The sequence below is a fragment of the Antechinus flavipes genome, chromosome 3, assembly GCF_016432865.1.
Source record: "Antechinus flavipes isolate AdamAnt ecotype Samford, QLD, Australia chromosome 3, AdamAnt_v2, whole genome shotgun sequence".
Taxonomy (NCBI): domain Eukaryota; kingdom Metazoa; phylum Chordata; class Mammalia; order Dasyuromorphia; family Dasyuridae; genus Antechinus; species Antechinus flavipes.
In genome coordinates, this window is record NC_067400.1 from 615,555,065 (window position 1) to 615,577,743 (window position 22,679).

Here is a 22,679-nt window from a genome sequence, read left to right on the forward strand (position 1 = left end):
ATGGAATTATTCTACTGGGTACTATGAATCATTAACAAAAGATTAGCTCCTATTTGTGCAAGGCTGATGATTCTTTTCAATCAATAAACATTAAGTGTCTGCTATGTGCCAGGCACTGTGCTAGGCTGCATTTTCCAGAAACAGCTTTAAAAAAGACAGACTTCATACAGGAAGAACCTTTCCATATGGAAAACATTCTAATACGATACAGTGCTGACCTATACCCTGGCACTGGCCAACTCTGCTTAGAGAAAAAACTGTCATGCAGGTAGAATTGCCAATGACAAAAGAGAGATCTTTAGCTTCCATATGACACGGCCATGACAGTTATTGCTCTGATCCTGCTGAGTAAATGGTGCTAAGACACAGAAACTATATCCCAATAGCACCTGAGATCAAGATGAATATGGTTCTATTCATCTGCTCAAAGCTCAAACTAGCATATACATATATACAATGGCCAGAAACTAGGGAATCTAGGGAACAGGTTCAATCAGTTTACTTGATGATTTCATGGCCATAGTTAATCTGTAATGCAACATCTTGGACCTTCATAAGAGAGGAAAGAACCTCTGTGGAGTGGCGGAGTTCCCACTTCATCCCTTCCAAAGGGACTGACACAAAACACCGGAGGAATGCCAACTGAAGTAATGGACCCAACCACCACCTTTAACACCCATGAATTAAAAACAATGACGACTCTAGGACAAAGAAAACATCCCTCTCTGTAACACAATAAACCCAATAACTTTCACTTCCTCTTCCTCTTATGACTGACCCTCAGCAGCATGTAGTTGGCAAGTAAGAGAAATAATGAAAACAACAATGTAAATTCTCCCCCTTTCTGGGCCACAAATTCTCTACCAATAAGAAACAGGCATAAAGGTAGCAACATGTAATTTCTCCAGCTGTAAATGGCAAGGAAGAAAGGCATCTGCTAAGGTTTTGATGAAGACCCTCTGCATTTTGTGCATGGGAGACTAATTCAAACAAAAGAGCTGCTTCCATATAAGATAGATAAGTATTAGATAGTCAGCCAATCAAACATTTATTAAGTGGCTACTTATATGCAATGCACTATGCTAAATATTGGGGATATAAAGAAAAGCAAGAGATACTCTCTGCTCCCCAGAAGTAAGTAATTTAAGGAGGCAATATGCAAATGACTATGTGCAAACAAGATCTATTCAGGATAAATAGTAAATAAACAACAGAGAAAAGGCACTAGAACTAAAAAGGACTGAGAAAGGCTTCTTAAAGAAGGTAGCACTTTGACAGAGGTTTAAAGGAAGCCAGGAGGCAGAGGTGAGAAGGGAGGTCATTGTAGGCCTGGGAAATAACCAGGGAAAATGCTGGGAGCCCAGAGAGGGACAGAGTATCTTATTCAAGAGAACACCCAGGAGGTCAGTGACCCTGGATCACAGAATAGATGGTGAGGAGTAGGGTTTTATCAGGGTAAGTGGAAGGAAGGAGCAACATAAGTCTGGGAGTGAAACACCACAAGTTCAGTTCTGGATATTAATATGATGTCCAACAAGCAGTTGGAGATGTGCAGAGAGGTTAGGGCAGGAGCAGCAGATCTAAGAATCATCATCACTGACTCCATGGGAGCTGATGATCACCAAAGCAAAGAGTACTGAGGCAGAAAAGAGCCCAGGACAGAGCCCTGTGGGACACTCAGACAGGAGTGATCCCGGGGTAGCTGTGGGCCAGCAAGAAAGATGTCCAATGGCTCTCCTCAACAATGAGATGATTGAAATCAGTTCCAATTGGTCAGTGATGAAGAGAGCCATCCACACCCAGAAAGAGAACTGTGGGAACAGTACTACAACATAGCATTCTCACTCATTCTGTTGTTATTTGCTTGCATTGTTTTCTTTCTCAGTTTTTTTTCCGCCGGATCAGATTTTTCTTGTGCAGCAAGATAACTGTATAAATATGTATCCATACATTGGATTTAATATATATTTTAACATATTTAACATATATCAGACTATTTGCTATATAGGGGAGGGGGTGGGGGGAAGGAGGGGAAAATTTGGAAAAGAAAGTTTTGCAAAGGTCAATGTTGAAAAATTACTTGTGCATATATTTTATAAATTAAAAAAAAGAAAGATGTCCAGCTACATAGACAAAGGAAGGGGGCTTTCCAGAAAAGTATATGGTGATACCTCAATATACTATCTCTGGCCCTGGAAGGTGAAGTCCTTGAGGGCAAAACCCATGATTGTTTTTGTCTTCTCATTCTCAAGGCTTAGCACTGCTTTTTCAACTTCCTGATCTCTTCATTCACCAGACACTGATCTGGTGGCATATCAATGGGGTTAGAGAGCGGTAGGGGAAGAAAAATCCATATAGAAAATTCTTTGAAAACAGAGTCACTACGAGACACCAAGCTGTGATGGAGAACAAACCCAGATTTTCATTCCCTCAGAAAGCTGCAAAGGGCATTAGAAGTCATCTCATGCAAGCAACTTGTTTTACATATGAGGAAACTGACTTAATCAACAGATATAAACTAAGAAATTGATTTTTGAAAATAGTAATAAAGTCATGGGATATAAAGTTTCCCAAAGAATGGAAAAAATTTTTATAACCATATCAAAGGATGCTCCAAATCACTAATCAAAAGAGAAATGCACATCCAAACAACGCTGAGGTTTCATCTCACACCCTGAAAATGAGCAAAGATGACCCTAAAATGGCAACAGTCAGTGTTGGAGGGGAGGTGAAAAAAGAGGTTCAAATGATTCACTGCTGGTGGAGCTGTGAGCTAGAAAAACCATTCTGGAAAGCAATTTGGAAGCCTGCAAACAAAGTGTTGAAAAGATTCATATTCTCTGACAAAACTCCCCTTACTGGGTATAGACACTAAGCAAATCATACATACCAAAATACTTATAAAATCACATTGCTTATAATGACAGCAAAAAATTGGAAACAAAGGGAGATGGCTAAACTTGTGATCCATGAAAAAATGGAATATGGCTGTGCTGTAAGAAATGACAAATGTGATGAACACAAAGAAGCATGGAAAGATCTATATGAACTGATGCAAAGGGAAGTAAGCAGAACTAAGAAAATAATAAACGTGAGTACAACAATGTCGACAGGAAAAATAACTACTCATACACAAACTGCAGAATTAGAAAGAACAAGAATGACTCAAAAGAAGGAATGTGAGGGGATACTTCCAACCTATACCCTTTGAAGAGGTAGGTACATAGGTGTTGCACATCTTTTTGAAAACTTTCAATAAACTAGATTTTTCCCCCCTTATTTTTATTTCTTTTATCTTAAAAAAAAAAAAAAAGGTACTAGTTGTTATAGGAGACAGTTTTCTGGGGGAGAGAGAGATATGGGTTGGAAAACTATGATGTAAAAAAAAAAAAAAGACAAAAATAAAAATTATTTTAAAAAACAGAACAAAGCAGACCCTTGAGTACTACTACAAAAAAACAAGAATTTCTTTGGTATAGACAAATACCTTTGCCCATTCTAATTTCCATTAGTATGCATGAATAAAGGATTTTATTTCCTTGAATTCATCTTATCAGTCATGATAGGAATATGCAGTTCTCATTTAGGTTGTTAATCTTTGCTCATATTTATGTTATTCATTACTATTTCATTAACAAAAGAAGCATCTGACATAGCTGCCCTTTTTTATATTTGTGTATAATTCCTTTAAGTCCTAAGCATATGATCAATTTTTCTCAAGGCCCAAGGGGATACTGAGAAATGTCTATTCTCCAAAATTTCCACTTATAAGTCATCCCTGGTCAATCAAACATAGTATATCCAACAACTGCTTTAGCTTTGGATTTTCCTTCTTGTTTACCTTAACACAGGATTTATCTATTTCTGAGAGAGGAATACTGAAGTCTGCTAATATCACTATGTCACTTTCCAAATGTTGGCAATTTTTTTCATTATACTTTTTACAAAATTACTGACTAGGCTGTTTGATGAATAATTTCTTACTATTATCATTTTTCTTTGTCCAAGATATTTTTAAGCATCATATGGTTTTCCTGTTTCCAGCTCTCTTGACTTTATAAAAAACCCCACAATTATCTTTAGGAAAAGCATGATTAAAGCTGGTTTTTTTTTTTGTAAGTTGCCTGAATAACAAATTTTGTTCCATCTACTTATTCTGTGTTGAATGTATGTTTTAAGTATATTTCTGTTGTGTAGCAAATCACTAGATTATAACATGATACCTGCAACGCCTACTAAGTGTATTACATTAGGCCAAGTCACTTAATCACTCAACCTAAACAGTGCTGGGCCTGAAGTCAGGAAGACCTGTATTCAAATCTTGTCTCAGACACTTAATTGGCTGTGTGACGTTAACTGAATCATTTAATTTCTGCTTCAGTTTCTTTGACTGTATAATGGGGATATAAGGTAACAACTATTTATCATATAATAATAATAACTCCTGGGGTGGTTGTGAGGATCAAATAAGATAACACTTATAAAGTGCTTAGGCTAGTAACTGGTACATCCTACGATCCTGATACCCAAACCAGAGAGAGAAGACAAAGATGACAATATTTGTAGAGAGGAGGGAGAATTAGTAAGAGAATAGAGATGATAAGAGTGAGAACCTACTGGACAAGATAATGGAAGAGAATCCACTTGTGTATATATAAGGATTTGCCTTTATGAGAATAATTACATCTGCATGTGAGATGGGATAAAGTCCAATTTGATGGTGGTAGAAGGCTCACTCAATGACTTCTTCCTCCTTTGGGGTTCATTCCATTCACCTTTACCCTCTAGTCAAAATCCTGGTAGCTGCTGGAGAGCAGTTTGGAACTATGCTCAAAAAGCTATCAAACTGCATATCCTTTGATCCAGAAGTATTTCTACTGGGCCTATATCCCAAGAGATAGTAAAGGAGGGAAAAGGACCCACATATACAAAAATGTTTGTAGCAGCTCTTTTTTTAGTGGCGAGAAACTAGAAATTGATTGGATGACCATCAATTGGAGAATGGATGAATAAGTTATAGTATATGAATGTGATGGAATATTATTGTTCTGCAAGAAAAAGCCAATAGGATGATTCCAGAAAGGCTTGGGGAGACTCGCAGGAACTGATGCTAAGTGAAATGAGCAGAACCAGAAGATCATTATACACTTCAACAATACTATATGATGATCAATTCTGATGGACGTGGCTCTCTTCAACAATGAGATGATTCAATCCAACTCCAATTGTTTAGTGATGAAGAGAGCCATATGCACTCAGAGAGAGGACTGTGGGATCTGAGTGTGGACCACAACATAGCATTCTCACTCACTCTCTTGTTGTTTGCTTGCATTTTGTTTTCTTTCTCAGGTTTTTTTTTTTTCTTCTTGATCTGATTTTTCTTGTGCAGCAAGATAACTGTATGAATATGCATACATATATTGGATTTAACATATATTTTAACATATTTAACATGTATTGGACTATTTGCCATCTGGGGGGGGAAGGAGAAGAAAATTTGGAATAGAAGGTTTTGGAAGGGTTAATGTTGAAAAATTACCTATGTTTTGTAAATAAAAAGCTTTAATGAAAGAGAGAAAGAGAGAAGGAAGGAAGGAAGGAAGGAAGGAAGGAAGGGAGGGAGGGAGGAAGGGAGGGAGAAAGGAAGAGAGGGAAAGAGAGAGAGAAGGAGAAAGGGAGGGAACATTTGGAGGCCTGGATCCGTGAACAAGAGATGGCTTTTTGTCTAAAACAAACTGAGCCCTTGAATTGTGCTGGTAAATGTCAGCTCCATCAGTGTCTGATGGGAGAGACAAAGCTACCTGAATATGGAGTGTCATTCTGGACATGACAGAAGCACTTCCAGTTTTATGCTTCTCTCATCTAAAGGCCCTGTAATTTGTATGGAAATATTTTTCTTTCTTCTGATTTTTAATTCTTAACCTTATTTTTCACTTGTTGTTTCCAGAGCCTTGGAGGCCTTTTCCTTGAAAAAGTACCATTCTGATCATGTTGACCTGGATTCAGGATTATAGGCTTGGTTTAACAGGCCACCAGTTTAACACAGCAAAAATCAATCAACATTTCTTAAGTGCCTACTGTGTGCCAAGCAGCAGAAAGACAAAAAGAGCAGAAGACAATCTCTGCCCTTGAAGAATTTAGCATCTAATGGGAGAGACAAAAGAAGGTACATACAGGATAAATAGGAAATAATTAAAAGAAAGAAATCAAAGAATGGGGATGTGTTATGGGCTAGAATTTTGTTCTTGAAACAAGGATTCTTACAAGGTGCTAAGTGGAATTGATAAGACAATGGTTATCTAGTTTAGCATGGTGATTAATAGTTCTCTAGTTTAGTATGATTGATTTAATCTTTTAATAAATAATGGTTTCCTAGTGATATAATGATTGGTTTATACGCAGTATACTGCATATAAACTGGGACAAACTCAGCCAGAGACAGACTCAGAAGGGGACTGGAATAGACAGGGAGAAGACAGTGGCCAGAGGCTGGAGCATTAGCTCTCCGACTGAGACAGACTTCAAGATTGACACCCTCGTGGTGGTCCTTCTGCCTCCCCAACAGAAACCAAGACACATTCCAGAAGGACCTCCAGAAAGCTAGCCCGGGCCCCAAGCAAGGAAACTAGACTTTGAAGGAGATAATAAAGAACTTGGACTTTTAACACCTGGCTATTCTCTTGGTGATTACTCAGCTAAAACAAAAGCTGGTCCCAAGACCTCCAGAAAACCAACCAGAACACTACAGGGATGCCAAAGGGAAGTCTTTTGCGGAATCAGATGTAATGGGATTGCTCAAACAAGCAGAAGGATTTTTAGTCCATTTTTTCTATCTATTCCCAACATAATTAAAATAGGATGCAGTATCATTAAATATGGACTGGCTGCAGTGGCCTACTATATGCTTCATAGCACCCTCTGGAACTGGGGGATAGCAATGACATTCAAACTGTAGAGCACTCTGCCAAAAGAGGAGAACACATCTAGAAAGGTCACTGAACTGCGAACCTGAGCACTGGAAAGAACTGTGAAGATAACATACTCCAAACCCCTAACTGTACAATTGAGGAAACTGAAGCAAAAAGGTGGGCATGTTCTGGCTAACATGCCTGGAAAATTCAGGGCTCTAATCCGGCTCTTGAGGAACCTTCCAAGTGTGTCTCCTGCTGAAGTCCATTTAAGGAACAGGATGTCTAGAGCTCGTTCTCTTCAGTCTCCATTTTGGGAATCACAACTCCAGGCCTCCAGATGTTCACTCAATGAAAGCTCATCCATTCCTACTCTTCCTGAGAAAGGTCCTATTTCATAAAATCTTCTATTTCAACTGAGGAGGGACTTCAGAGCTATCATTGGCAGCTTAGCCTGGACCCCCCTCTTCTCCCATCTGAGGTGGGATCTGAATCGAGCTGGGGCTATTGCCAAGCCATGCCCCCTTACCGCCCCCCCTCCCCCATCGACCTCTGTCCCACTTGATGCTTCCTGTCTCACCCGCTGCTAGGCTCTTCTTCCCTTTGCTTCCTGCTGGGGCTGAGCTGCTGACATAGCCTGCTGCAAGCAGTGAGTTTGGGGGCTTTAAAGTTTGGAGTCTTGGCTTCTTACCCATAACAACACTCCATTTTACCTGGATATCTACAGCAGCAGTTGGTGGCACAGTGGGGAGAGACAATAAGACTTGAGTTCAAACAAGGCCTCTGACACTTAGCAGTTGGGTGACCTTTGATAGGTCCCTTTATCTGTTTGAATCAGGTTCCACAATTATTAAATAGGAATAATAATACTTCCCAAAGTGGCTGTGAAGATCAAATGAAATATTTGTTTAAAAAGCACTTTTCTCAGTGCCTGATACATAGCAGGTGCTACATAAATGCTTATTCCTTCCCTTCATTCCCCAGTTGATGGGCATGTCCTTTGTTTCAGGTTCTCTGGAACCTGTACACACAAAAAATGCTACATAAATAATCGGTGTAGATAGGGACTCTTTTCTTATCAGTGACCAATCTTAGTAGTGAAATCTTGGGTCAAAAAGGTAGGAGGAGGCCAGGTTGTGAAGGGCAAATGGAGCACGTTGTATTTAATCATGGAGGCGGTATGAAGCCACCTGAGTTTGGGGGATGGTGGTGTAGCTAACATGGTCAGACCTGTACTTTAGAAAACATTTTGCCAGCTGGACTACAAAGGGAAGAGATAGGAGGCAGGCCTCTCCCCACCGCCCCCAGCCTCTTACTATTACAGTAAGGCATAGGATAATGTCACTGTCAGAAAAGACAAAGGACATATTAGAGAGAGGTTGCAATGGTGAAATCAACAGGTCTTTTCAACAGCCATGGGAAACTCCTGGATTGGGGGAGCACATACTCAAGAAGAGATGAGGACTCTCACCTACTCCATTTTCTCTGTTAAGATGGGAGAGCCAAGAAGTCAAAGAACAGAGATCACCAGACTTTTAAAACTAATTAGTTTTGCTAAATTTATCCCCCTTACCCCACTCACCCCCATTTTGGTTCTTTATTTATTAGAAATAGAAAAAAAGAAAGTAGGAGCTCCCAGGACAGTACACTATACACATAATCACCATATTTAATAATAATAATAATAAAAAGTTTTTTTTTTTTTTAAACAAGTTAAGATTCCACCTGAAAGGGTCAGGGGATATCTAAGATGTAAAGCAAAAAAAAAAAAATTTTTTTAAATAGCATTGGGGTTTTTCTTTTTAAGGAGAAGAGTTGGAAGTATAGCTTTGGATGGCTTTCTGAAGGTTTTATGTAGCTGAGAAGGGAGGAGACAAACTTTTATAGCACCTACTATGTGCCAGGCACTATGTTAAGTGCTTCATAATTATTTAATTTGATCTTCACAGCAACCTTAAGAAGCAAGGACTCAAATTATCATCACTTTACAGTTGAGGAAACTAAGAGATTAAAGTGACTTGCTTAGGATCACATAATTATTAAGCCCTGGATTTGAACTCAGATTTCCCTGACTCCAGGTTCAACACTTTTATCACTGAGCCACTGAGAAAAAAAATGAGATGAAAGTGGAGTTGGCAGGATCAAACAAAGGCTTTTCAAGGATGGAGGTATGTCTGATGGCAATATGGAGAGACTGAAGGGCCAAAGAATGGCAGTGACAGAGGGTAATCGTGTGCCTGTGGAAGGAGAAAGGCTATCTCTTCGAGAAAGAGACAGTGATAGTAGAAGAGTACAGAGGGATAATGGATAATGAAGAAGAGAAGACAGGGCTCTTCCCAAGGTGTAATCAAAGGTATTCATCCAAGAGGGGAGGGGAGAGCTGATCTGGGAAGCTGGAAGGGAAATAGGGCTCAAAACAGGTTTATAGAAACCAAGAAAAGAAGACCAAGCGTTTAGATAGGAACAAGCATGTCTTGTACTGAGAGACCCAAAGGAAAAGAGAAAATCTCTAGTGGACCCAACACAATTTTTCCAGCTCTACCCTACAGCACATGAACAGAAGCAAGGAAAGGAGCCAATCCATGGAAAGGAGCTGACAAGTTGTGAATGATGAAAGAACTAACTAGATGCATCTACACTATTTTCTACTCTTCAATCCCTTGCTCTCTGGTCTTTTTCATCATAGGCAGAAAGCAGTGGCAGCAACAGGGAAGTAATTGGCTTCCCTGGTACCTTCTGTCCCCAGACTTCTATCCCCCCCCCACTCAACTTCCTTGCGTATGAAGTTGAGAAAATTCCTGAGGCAGGGATTTGGGACCTGGGATGATAAGAGATGAAGGAGTGGGGCAATCTAAGTGTTTACAAGGGTCACTAGTGTTGCCTGTTTGCCGATGATCCTCCTTAACCCTCCACATCTCTCTCATCTGCTTGCCCTGACATGTGGTCCCTCATTGGGACCCAGCTCACAACCAAAGTTTAGTGATCAGCATGACAGAGTGGAGAGCTCACATAGTGAGGGCTGGTTTTTGATAAATACCTTATGATATTGTTGATCATTCTTCAAGAATTTTTTCCTTCTTTTGTTTTTGTTTTTTAATTTTCTCAATTGTATTTTATTTTCCCAACTACATGTAAAGACAGTGTTGAACATTCATTTTTGTGAGACTTTGTGTTCCACATTTTTCTCCCTCCCTCCCTTATCTTACCCCACCCCAAGACAGCAAGCAATCTGCTACAGGTTAAACACGTGCAAAGGATTCTTTATTTACAAAGAATCCTGCAGAAATTCTGGCCACTGTAATCAAGACCAAGTTACTGCTCTTACCTGTTGCTTCAATGTATTCAATGCATCTCTCAATAAAAATGGGAATAGGCTTCTCTGGAGTTACTACGGTGTTTAAAGGCACCCCAAAATAGTTACTCTCCCACGTCGTCTTAGTGATAGATGGCCGGGGTTTAGGCTTTGGTTTCTGTTATGGAAGAAAATAAGATTGCAGTGAATATTGAAACAACTGTAAATAAAACCCCAGGCTTTACCAAAGTTTCCCTTGTATCCAACATCCCACCATAGAACTCTAAGCAAACAAGACCACATCCTGTCCTCTGATCCTATCCCCAATCCCTTTTGGTGTTTCATTTATGTTTCTGCTTTTGTCTGAGGCTAACATGGCTTGAGTCTATCTCTGCCCTTGAACAAACAGGGAATCTTTCTTAACTAGCAAAGAGCACTGTTTATGTACACCTCTGCATCTGTTCCATGGTCTATCACGCCTACTCAATTGTAATCTCACAAAGAGCAGGGGCTAGAGCAAAAGTACTCTCCGCATACAGCAGATGTTAATGTTGATCAAGTTAAAAACAATCTGCAAAATGTCCAGAGTAAGACAGAGAAGAATGAAACTGATGGGGAGATATGAAACCAGACAAACATATTAACTTATTCCTTCTTAACTCTAATTTTTCCGGTGTTCAATTCTGGCCTAAGCAAACTCTGGGAAAACGCTCAACTCTAACACCTCTGGGCCATGCCCTGTCAATGAAAGATGCTGGCAAAAGCTTTGCACTGGAAAGGCCAACTCCCCACGCGTAATAACAAAATGATTACTATCTTCCTTCTTTATCAAAGGATTCAGTGAAGTAGTAAACAGGAAGTTTTCCAAGCCACCCACACAGATAATGGGCACTATCGCCTTAGAAAAACTGTAAATCTTAAAAGATAAAGAACAGAATTGAAAACAAATTGTTCCCTTCTTTTATCAAATGCCAAGTAAATGTATAGCTTCTTAAAAGGCAGGCAAATTTCATTGAAAGCACTTCCAAAGGCAAGTTTACCACACGAGAAAGAGCAAATGGACATGGTTCTCTGGACTTCCTTCAAGCATTGTGTGTCTTCCTATGTGCTTAATGTATTTCCTATGTATTTTTAAGTACTCTTATCCCCAAACAGTGCCAACAATAAATCCCATAAAATTTTAAGGATTATCCAATTTACAGAATCGTCTATTCTCAGAAGTGGAAGGGACCTCTGAGATCATTTAGCATGATTCATCCATGAGGCAATCAATTTTCAAGCATTATGAGTTTATTATGTGAAAAACACTCCACTAGGAACTGACACAGAAAATTCATATGCCTCAGAGTAAGTAGGACTCTATTCCACAATATTCTGGATAGGTGGTTACTGATCCTGAACCTGATTATATCAATTTGATCATTTAGTCATCTGAAAAAACTCTTATTACCTTAACTACTGTGTATAAAATATCATATGGAAATCTTCCCCAAAGGAAGTTCAAGACCCAATATATAACCAACTTGGAAGGGCAAGTACAATAAGTGTAATCACTTTCCCATCATATAACAACCCTTCAAATATGTGATGACAATTAACATGTCTGTATTCTCTAAGTCTTCTCTTCTTCTAGGCTAGCAATCTCCAGTTGTATCATTTGACAATGAAGGACATAAATGAGTTTCCTCTACTAGTTGCTTTCTGAATGTACTCCAATCAACTCCTTTCCTAAAATGGATCCTGCCCTGGTGCCAACCCAGCTCTTCAGCTGTGGTCTCACTTGGAAGAGAACAGAGGGCTTGTCAACCACCTTCATTCAGGACACCAGATTTCAATTAACTTAGGCCAAACCTCCCTCCCTCCCATGAAACCTGCTCTGTGCCAAGTGCTGCAAAAAAAAAAAAAAAAAAAAAAAAAATCTGGAAAAATAAAGCATTAACTCTGCCCTCAAAGAGCTAGCATGAACGAATACTTTTCATCTATATAGATAAACCTCATATTCTGCAAAGCTTAGAAAAATTTCTATTTTTTCACCTCTGAACAGACATGGATTTGACAAAAATTAGGTGACATGTCAGACTACTGTATTTATTGGCATCAATTCCCTCTGAGCCCAACAGGCAGTCACACAGAAAAATGGAGTTTACTCAATGGAATTCATGTCTGGGTGTCTAAGAGAATTTCACTGATAGGATTTTTTCACATAATCTGAGTTGGAAGGGATCCCAGAAGTTCTCTAAATCAACTAATACATGAGTAAAAAACTCCTCTAAAACACATAAATCATCATCCAGTCTTTGTGGAGAGGAACCCGATCATGTCCAAGGCAGCCTGTTTTATTTTTGTATCATTCTATCTGTGAGGAAGTTTTCCTCTAGGTTAATATGTATTTTATGTCTCTGCAACTTTTGTTCGCTGTTCCTAATACTGCCTTCATGTGTCAAGCAAAACAAGTCTAATATCTACTTGGAGGAAGATCATGCTCCCACTAAGTCTGCTCTTCTTTCAACTCAACTTTTTCAGCTCCTTTAGCTTCTCCTAATAAATATGATCCTGAGGCTCTTTACTCTTCTTCCATTTTGTTTTACCTGAAAGACTAGTTGGGCTAACCTCTTTTAAGGAGATCTTGCTAGCCTTTGTAGTGTATGGGGATTGATGGAAAATCTGGCATAACTTTCCATCAATTGAAACCAAATCCCTTTTCTACTGGGATATGGCATGATACATCATCCATGATACCTCTAGGCTTCTATCTCCCTATTTGATGCCCAGGTGAAACTGATACTCATCAGATAGAGTAACAAAGTTATCTCAGCGTAATCCCAATAACTGTATATTTGATGAACTATTAAAGATTTTTAGTGTTATTCCTCCCCCGTGATTTATAGAAATAAGTAAAATTTTTTTATCTGGATATCCTCTATGTACATAGGGTATTCTCAATGAGATTTTATGAGACACTTGAATTGGGTTGTGACTATGGCTTCTTAGTAGCCTATTAAAAAATAACTATATCATTTGTAAGGGGTACTTTTTCATTCTTTCGGAATATTTCCTTGACCTCTGAATTTCTTACGCCTCCAATATTTATTGCATCTGTTTTTGGAGAAATGGATTTCTTTACTGCTAAGATCCACAGTAACATAAGGCTAGTTTCTCAGTGAGGAGTTTCTTGGCTACCAAGACCTTTAAAAAAATCGGTAACACTTAAGATACAGGAAGAAAGCTATCAGCATTCCTTCCTCTCTGTGTATATTATCTGAACCATGATATTTCAGCCTCATTTCTTCTGATTTTCCTAACTATCCTAACTGGTTGCAGCCATTGGACACACATATTCCCACAAAAGTTCCAGTTCACTGTCTGAGGCACTCTTTCTTGCTTCAATGCCCCATAATGCCTCAAACTTTCTATGTTAAACTATTCATAACCCCAGTCATATCTAGAAAGGAGGAATTATCATAATTAAGTGGCTAGTAAGGAAAGTACAATTTCTCCAAACTGAGCTAAAAAATAAACACTATTCTACTAAATGTACATCTTAAATACTAAAGGAAAGAAGAAGTTGAGAGCATAGGTCATGAGTCTTTGAAAATCCTAAGCCTGAGACATTTAACAAGTTTAGAGAGAGTTTTAAGATTGTTCTAATGAATAGAATAATTTCAGATAAAATAAGGAAGATTTGTTATGTACTCTTGCAGATGAAACAAGCAGAACTTGGAGAATAATTTATACAGCTCTATAAAGACAAACAACTTTGAAAGACTACACCTTTGATCAAAGCAATGATAAAATCAAAATTCCAAAAGATCGAAAAGGTTACTTACCTCATAACATAATAAATACAAGATGCCACATGAAACATACATTTTTGGTCAAGGACAAAAGGAATTTGTTTTGTTGTATTATGCATATAAGGGTTTTGTTTTGGTTTTGTTTTTTTCTAGCATGGAAGGTAGATGACAGATAGAGAAGTAAACATTTGTTAAAAGAAAAAATAAAATTTTAAAAATAAAGATAACACTAACTAGTATTTATATAGTGTTTTAAAGTTTGTAAAGCACTTTGCAAACATTAACTCACTTGATCCTCCCTACACCTTAGGAGCTGTTATTAAATATGACTCAAACTCTTAAGCGGTATAGAAGTTTTGAGATAATTCCATCAGGAATTAAAAGGGAATAAATACTCAGGAACCAACCAATGACACATATAGTTGGGAGAAAAATGGCACTATTATAAAGAAATCATATAAATAAATATTGGCTACCTGGAGTTAAAAAAGAAGAGGAAGAAGAAGAAGATGTAACTCTTCCTTTGAAAAATAAATGACTGCTCTATTTGAATTTTGAGTGTGGTGGTTACAGAGTATTTGTTCCATGCTTCAGTATTCTTTCTTCTCCACTGAATATGATTAAAATGTAAAAATATAAAATAAGGAAATATGAATCAGGTTTCCATTTGTTAAACCTGATGTGTATAATTTGTAAAGTAGTGGAAACAAAACTGAGATGAATCAAGAATAATAGTTTTGAAGAATGATGAAGTCATGGCCAGTCAAAAGGATAGTTCTATTAAAAACAAGTTATGATATACAAACTTGTTGATTGTTAAAAACAGAAATGGAAAAACAAATAAATATGGCTAAAAGGACTACTGTACATCTTTTGTTTTCTTAAATTAAACTATTTAGTACAAGATTCTCCAGAAAATACTCTCATAAAGCTGTTTCAGGGTAATTTGATTAAAAGATAGCTAGGCAGCAGAGTAGAAAGAACACTAGGTCTGGAGTCAGGAAGACTCATCTTCCTCAGTTCAAATCTGGCTCAAACAACTTCTTATCTGCGAAACCCCAGGCATGTCATTTAACCCTTCAGTTTCCTCCTCTGTAAAATCAACTGGAGAAAGAAATGGCAAATCACTCCAGTATCTTTGCCAAGAGAACCCCAAATTGGGTTACAAAGAATCAGACATGATTGAACAACAAATCTGGTTAAAAGTTAACTCAAATTAAAAACTGACAATGAGGAAAGAAGTCTTGTAATGTGATTCTAGGAGGCAAAACTGAAGCTTTCCCTTTTCTGACAGCACAATTTGCTAAAAGGAAAGAAATCATTGAGAAGAGGGGATATATGCTGGTTCACTGTAAGACCGGAATGAGGGGGGTGAGGGGGAAAAGAGGAGTGATACATGAAATACCTAAGAGTATAAAAACACAATTTGAAATAAAAATACCTAGGTTTAGATTCCTGCTCTGTAATCCTGAGCAAGTCATTAAATCTCAGAGGATTCTCAGTTTTTTCATTATCTAGTTCTGAGGATCTCTAAGGTCCTCCTCAATGAGAGAATCCACTATCTACGGCAGACACTGCACCGGATGTTGAGGGCAGATGGACATGATGCTGACCTTGTACCCAACAAGTTTGCAACCCAATAAGGTGGTACCACTTACACCCTCCATCATATTTCACAGAAGAAGAAAAAAAAAAGCTAGGGCTTGGGAGCAGGGAAGGATAGGAATTTCTCTAAATTCTTACTAAGTGGCAGAGCTGGAATTACAATCTGTGTTTCCTAGATCCACACATTTGACTCTCTTCTGTTTTTAACTGGCACTCCCTCCATCACTTTCTGCACTATCTGATCCCTGTCTTGCTGGAACAGATCACTTCCTGTTTAGGCTAAGATTCTTGAAAACTTCCTATGTGAACAAGAGTTGATATCAGAACAAGCCAAAGGAAAACTCAAAGAAAAGTTATTTCTTTGTCTACAACAGCCAATGCAGCTGACAAACACGAAGCTGAGAAGCAAAGCCCACAGTCAGTATCCACTCAGGGCACCAAACCACTGACAGTTAGTAGGAGCTTGGCAGAAGAGAGGGGACAAATGTTATTTTACAGATGGGAAAACCAAGGCCTAAAGAGGGAAAGAGATGCACTTGTGTACACATGAAGGCCTTTATACCTAGAGTTCTTCATCCTCTGGACAGGTTTAAGTCTTAGAGCAGAACTAAACAACTTAAGAGTCAGCTTTCCAGATCTATGTATTTATTACATTCCTGTTTCATGTACATGATGCCAAGAAATGCATCACTTAGTGGTTAAGTACTTTTATGATGACTTATTCCATACACCAGCCAGGCGGGTCATCAGAAAGCTGACCCACACAGTGTGTCACCAGGACTATACATGACACTGTTTTATCTTATAATCTGCAAGAACTCATATTTCACTGTCACTACTTTGGAGAAATCAGGATCAAAATTTCCAAGCCATTAATTCATACAACTGGCATCTAGTTATAAAATTAATAATGTGTGCAAGGCTGAGGTGAGATAACGTTAAATAAGATACAACCTCAATCCTTATGGGGCCCAGCTATAATTTATTAAGATTGTTAAGACACAAGCAGACAATATTACTTGTTAAGTGCATCAGGGAATTAAAAAAAAAAAAAAACCAAGGTATTATCTAAGGTCTTTTTTTACTCTTGAATGGAAAAGGTTTATCTGTTGGGGATGGGGAAGATTCCACTGGGAAATAGGGGAAGGAATGTGGTTCAGGCATAGGGCACAGCAGGATGAAAAACACATAGATGGGAGACCACAAAGCAAGTTTATCTAGTTTGACTAGAGCACAGAATGCTTGGAAGTATTAAGATAAAGTGAGAAAGGAGGCTGGAACCAGATAAAGGAGGACCTTGATGATTTAAAAAAAAAAAAAGTTTATATTTTACATAGCTGATAGGTAATCTACTGAAGATTTCTAATTAAAGGAATGACATGACCAGAGGTACATTTAAATAAAATTAATCTAGCAGTGGTATAAAGGAAAAAAGTGAATGAGGCGAAGGAAGAGATAGTCTATTCTAAGGCCATTTTACTGGAAAAGGCTCATATTAGAAAGATGGAAACGAATGTCAAATAAAGTGTGAATGAATGAAAGTATTTATTAAGTGCTTACTATGGGTCAGTCCAGCATCCTGCTAAGTGCAGAGAATACAAATAGAAAACGAAAACAGTCTCTGAGCTCACAGTTTAACTGGGGAAAACAACTCATGTAGTACATTCAGCTACAAAGCAGATGGAAAGACCCAATAGTCTTAAGAGTATAGTTACAAAGGCAATGGAAAATTCTCCAATTGTTAACTGAACAAGGATATTTCTTTAGGGGAAGAAATCTATCGCTAGTCATGAAAAATATTCTAAATCACTAATTATTAAATAAATGCAAAATAAAACCACTTAAGATTCCAATTCACACCCTTCAGGTTGGTCAAGTCAGTAAAACTGCTTGAGGGGTTGTGGTACCTTAATGCAATCTTGATGGAGTTGTGAAACTGGTTCATTCTGGAAAGCACTAGAACTTGTCTCTTAAAACTGTATACATCCTCTACCTAAGCAATACCACTACTAGATCTATGCCCCAAAGAGACTTTAAAAAAAAGAAGAAGAAGAAGAAAACCTCTATGTACAAAAATCATTCATAGCAAATAAATGGAAGGGGCTGGGGAAGAGGTACCTATAAATTGGGGAATGGCTAAACAAGTTACAATATACATAAGTGATGGAGTACTGTCTGTTAAATGATGAAAGGGCTAATTTTAGAGAAACCTCACAAGAATTGTATAGGCTGATACAAAATGAACTAAAGAGAATAAGAGGACAATTTATACGGTAACAATATTGGAAAGAAAAAAAAACTTTAAAATATCTTTGACTTAGAAACACTGATCAACACAGTGATCAACTACAATTCCAGTATTTTGTGATGAAATATAATCTGGTTCCAAAAACAGAAGTGATGCCTCAAAAGGGAAGAAATGAAGACATGTGATTTGGTTTCTATATGACCAGTGAGGAAATTTATTTTGCCTGACTAGACATGTTTGTGACAGGTTTTCGTTTTTCTTGCTTTCTCAATGGGGGAGTTGGAAGGATACAGAAGGGGAGAGAAGACAGAAGGGAGAGAATTCAAACCTGAAAATAAAATTGGGGGAAAAAATATCAAGGCCTCATATTCCTTAGTATATGTTGGGATGTCAGTCCAGAAGGACTAGTCTAACATCACTGGGAAGGGTATAGTGGGCCTCACATTGAGAATGAAGAGATTCTGGGATTGCTCTGACACAGAGAAGATGTAAGTCGTCCGTCTCCCCCTCTCACCCCCCCGCCCCAGCCCAGGCAATTGGGGTTAAGTGACTTGCCCAGGGTCACACAGCTAGAAAGTGTTGTGTCTGGGGCCAGATTTGAGCTCAGGTCCTCCTGACTTCAGGGCTAGTGTTCTATCCATTGCACCACCTAGCTGTTACAGGATTTAAGTTTTTGATCCAGCCAGAAAACGAAAAGAGGAGGAATAAATGGGTCAGGGAAAATGCTAGGTGTCCTACGTGAGCAGGGGGTCTGATTACGACTTTGGTCCAGTTTATACTGTAATCCACATTAGAGGCTTCTAACTTGAATCTGAACTGAATTAAAAAGTCACTGGGAAATGTTTAACAAGATGAATTAAAAGTATATACAACACCACACAGACAACAGTCACTTGATTTTTTAAGCCACCATGGGCTGGTGCTAGGAGGCCACACAAGTAGGAAGACAGTCTTCTTTATCTGGGTCTCCCCCAGTGCTAAGCACAGAAGTCTGCATACAATGTGTACATAATAAATGGTTGGTTAGTAAATGAATGAAGGCCCACAAACTGATCCAGGAAACTTTGTTGAAGGAACAAGCGAACACACATTCTAATTCTCTGTGTCTACTAGAAAGGAGAAAGCAGCCTCTTTGTCAAGAGCAGCTACTTGTATGATAAGGTTATTAGGTGGCACTCATGGATAGAATGCTACCCCGTGCTGCCTAAGACACTTCACTGTGTGACCTTGGGGAAATAATTTAACATTTCAGCCTCAGCTTCCTCACTTGTAAAATGGGGATGATATGAGTCTCATTCTAAACCGCCATTTCCAGGTTAGGGCCTATCCTTATCTCTCATCATTCTCCGTGACAGGCACACCCTATTACTATCTCCAGTCCTCTACTCTCCTTGTGAAACTCCTCAGTTGCCTTCCATACCTCCACCACCCAACTCACCTCTTTCCTGAGCTCCAGCCCAGCCTCACCGATTACCTCCTCTCTCCCCTCTACTTGCAATTCTCACCTTATGTCATTTCAGCAGAGTCAGACTCTTCCCGCCCCACGTGGGGTTTGCTTGGCAAAGACATGGTGTGCTGGCCACTTCCTTCTCCAGCTCCTTTCACAGATGAAGAAACTTAGGCTAACTGGTGAAGTGACCTGCTCGGGGTCACACAGCTATCTCATCCTGCTTCTCCTGAGTCAAGCTTCAGTGACTCCCGGATGCCTCTGGATCCACAATACCTCTCTTAGGAATTTAAAGCTCTTCCTTTTTGTACAAACTTTTTTTCTCCTCAATTCAGCACAACTAGTGGGCTGCCCATGCTCAAGAGGGCCTTTTCACTTCCATGCTGGCCTCTGGAATCCCAAGTTCCCTTTAAGATCCCCTACACGCTGCCTCTCTAAAAGATTTTTCCTGACTCTTTCCAATTATTATAACTCTCTTTGTCCCCACTCTCACTTCCACTACTTTTTTATTTACTTTGTTCTTTCTTAGCTGTCAGCTCTTCCAGGGGAGGGACTGTTATAAATCTTAGTTTTGTATCCCCAGGACCTTGGAGAGTGCCTTGAATATACCAAGTACTTAAGAGATGTTCAGTTTGTTGAACTGAATTGAAAGTCATCAGAACAAAGTTCCCTCAATACAAAATTTTAAGAGGAAAACATTAGTTTGTGCCTAAAGAGTAAAGACAATGGTTTTTTTCTTTAAAGACCATGTCAAGAAATGTCCTACTGGGAAGAGGGAAAACAGTTAAGATCTAGCCTCCCTTATGAAATAAGTCTGTATTCCTAATTGCTGAGGGGAGCTCAGGAAGTAGAGATAAATAAACAAGGTTTACTTTAATTAAGGTAAGTGAGAGTGAAACAACAAAAAAAGGAAAGGGGGGAGGGGGAGGGAATGAAACCAGACATATCTCAGTTTAAAGGAAGAAGAATCGTAGATTTGTAATTGGAAGGGACTTGATCTAACCCACAATTTTATAGGTAAGAAAACTGAGACTCATGAAACTGAAGTGACCCTGACCCAAGTTAAATTCAGCAGATTCTTTTGGACTCCAAACCCAGACCTCTTTCTACCATGTCAAACGAGACAGTTTCATGAATCCTGATGCTCCATCCAGAAAACCAGGAAGGGTCTGACAGTGGAAACAGAAGGCAGAGAAATTCCTGGGGCAATTCTGGAGTGTAAAGTATTAAATGTCAAGTGTCCATTGGGACATCTCATTTTCTTTATACCATGCAGTCCAGGTGTTTCCAAATTTTTTTATGGGTCGAATTTTTTTTTTAATTTTAAGTTTTTTCCCTAATTCATGCAAAAATAAGTTTTCAACATGCACCTTTGTAAAACCCTGTGTTCCAAATTTTTCTTCCCCACCTTCCAACTAGACAGCAATTTGATATATGTTAAACACAAACATACCACTTTCATTCAAGCAAGAGGAAGGTGACCTCTAGCAAAGGGACTCTTAACCTGAGCTTTGGGGGGATCCAGCGGATGAATGGGGAGGGAGCAAGTTTATGAATTTGGAATGGAAAAAAAATTATTTTTTATCTTCACTAATCTCTACTAAATTTACCATTTCCATTCATTACTTAAAAACATTATTTTAATAAGGGGTCCCAAGGTTTTCTCATGAAACAAAACTGATAAAAACAACCCTTGTTGTGATGCCTCATGTAGGGAAGGCTGATGAGACTAAAGCTCTGAAATTATTCAATAATAGTGAAGCAAACCAGTCTCTTCTATGACTCTCTTATTGACTGGAAGATCTTCATAAAGACAGAACACTAGTTATGTCTCAGTCCCAATAACTATTTTCTACCAAGCTCCAAATGGTACTTGGTTCAAAAAGTTTCCCATAAATAACTGCTTTATCTGTCAATGAAGCAGAGGCTGAAAATCAGTTCTTGTTCAGGAAGAATAAGGCTGAATTGATACGAGGAACTCAAAAGGGGATGCTTCCAATCACTAGAAAGCTCACAAACTCTGAGTTCTTTTAAGATTCAACTACTACAGACTACAAATACTACTCATCACACAACTTTCCTCCATTCCTCTTAAAATTTCTCCTGCTGGAAATGATTTTCCACTTCTTAGATCTTTGAACACTTTTTATTCATCTTTTGTGGTCATGATTTTTCTATTCTATTTTGTTATAGACAACATGGATCAATGGAGCTAATAAAACCCTGCCTGTGTGATCTCAAGGCAAGTACTTCCCCCTGAGCTTGTCTCCACATGTGTGGTAAAATGAGGGATCTCTGACCTCTAAGTCTCATTCAACTCATCTTCAGCTTGAAGAGAGCCAATTTTCTTTAGTTTTTTTTTTAAATATAAAATAAGAAAAAACAGAATAGAAAAATAAAAATGAAATAAAACAAAATATCATCCTCTGCCTAGAGGAACAGGAAGGATTCAAAACATATAACAATACAAGAGATATTCATAACTGTCCATTTTTTCTTTGCTTCCTTGTAGGTTATTCTTTTGTTCTCTGCTGTATATTTTTTATTCTTTTTCCCCCCCTTTCATCTCCTCCTACCTCCTCCAAGCAGGCTACAGTTAAATATGAATACACACACACACACACACACACACACACACTCTTACAAACATTCATCTAAATCTATTAATTATGGCTGACATACAATGTATATTTCTCTCTTGATTGAATCTTTGAGTCTGACTTTGTCTAAGATCAATGATTAACTAGCCCTACTTTTTTTCTAATAAATTCTACTTGTGATCCTTGGGCAGCGTTTATCTCTCTTTCTCTCTCTCTCTTTTTTTCCTATCCCTTGCTTTTCTACTTTAATTCTGCTCCTTAACTTGCTTTGACATTATTTAACCTCCTCCCACCCATGGGTCCCTGGGTCCCTCCTTTATCTTTTCTCCCCCCTCTTTCTTTCCCTCTTTATCCCAATTCCATTAATCTACACACCTTATTTTTCTCCTGGTTAATCTAAACACCATTCCCTTCCCTCTTATTTCATTATAGATTTTGGAGTATGTTATACCCTTCATAACATAATATTCCCTATTTAATCCATTCCTGATGTAAGTTTTCAAAACTATGAGCCCTCCTCCCCCTTCTAATACCTCTGTGTTGATTCTTCTGCATCTCATTTGTATAACATAATTACTATTTTTACTTTTTCCTAGACAGTTTTGCTTTTTAGAATCAGATCATACTAAACTCTGCCCCAATCTTTCTTTTGAGCTACCCAATTATTTATATCAATATTAAAACATATGGCATACATTTATTTCCTGTCAAAAACATAAACAATTTGTCTATGTTATATTCATTGAAATTAATCTTTGATACTGGCTCTTAGATGTTAAATTTTC

General features: G+C 38.3%; 1 protein-coding gene across 1 annotated transcript in view; it reads right to left on the reverse strand.

The window, feature by feature from the left end:
* The window catches only part of ARHGAP35 (Rho GTPase activating protein 35), a 136,426-nt gene that overhangs the window by 35,990 nt on the left and 77,757 nt on the right, over positions 1-22,679 (reverse strand). The window contains 1 exon segment of the mRNA XM_051989308.1: positions 10,234-10,378. Coding sequence (XP_051845268.1) covers positions 10,234-10,378 — 145 coding nt within the window.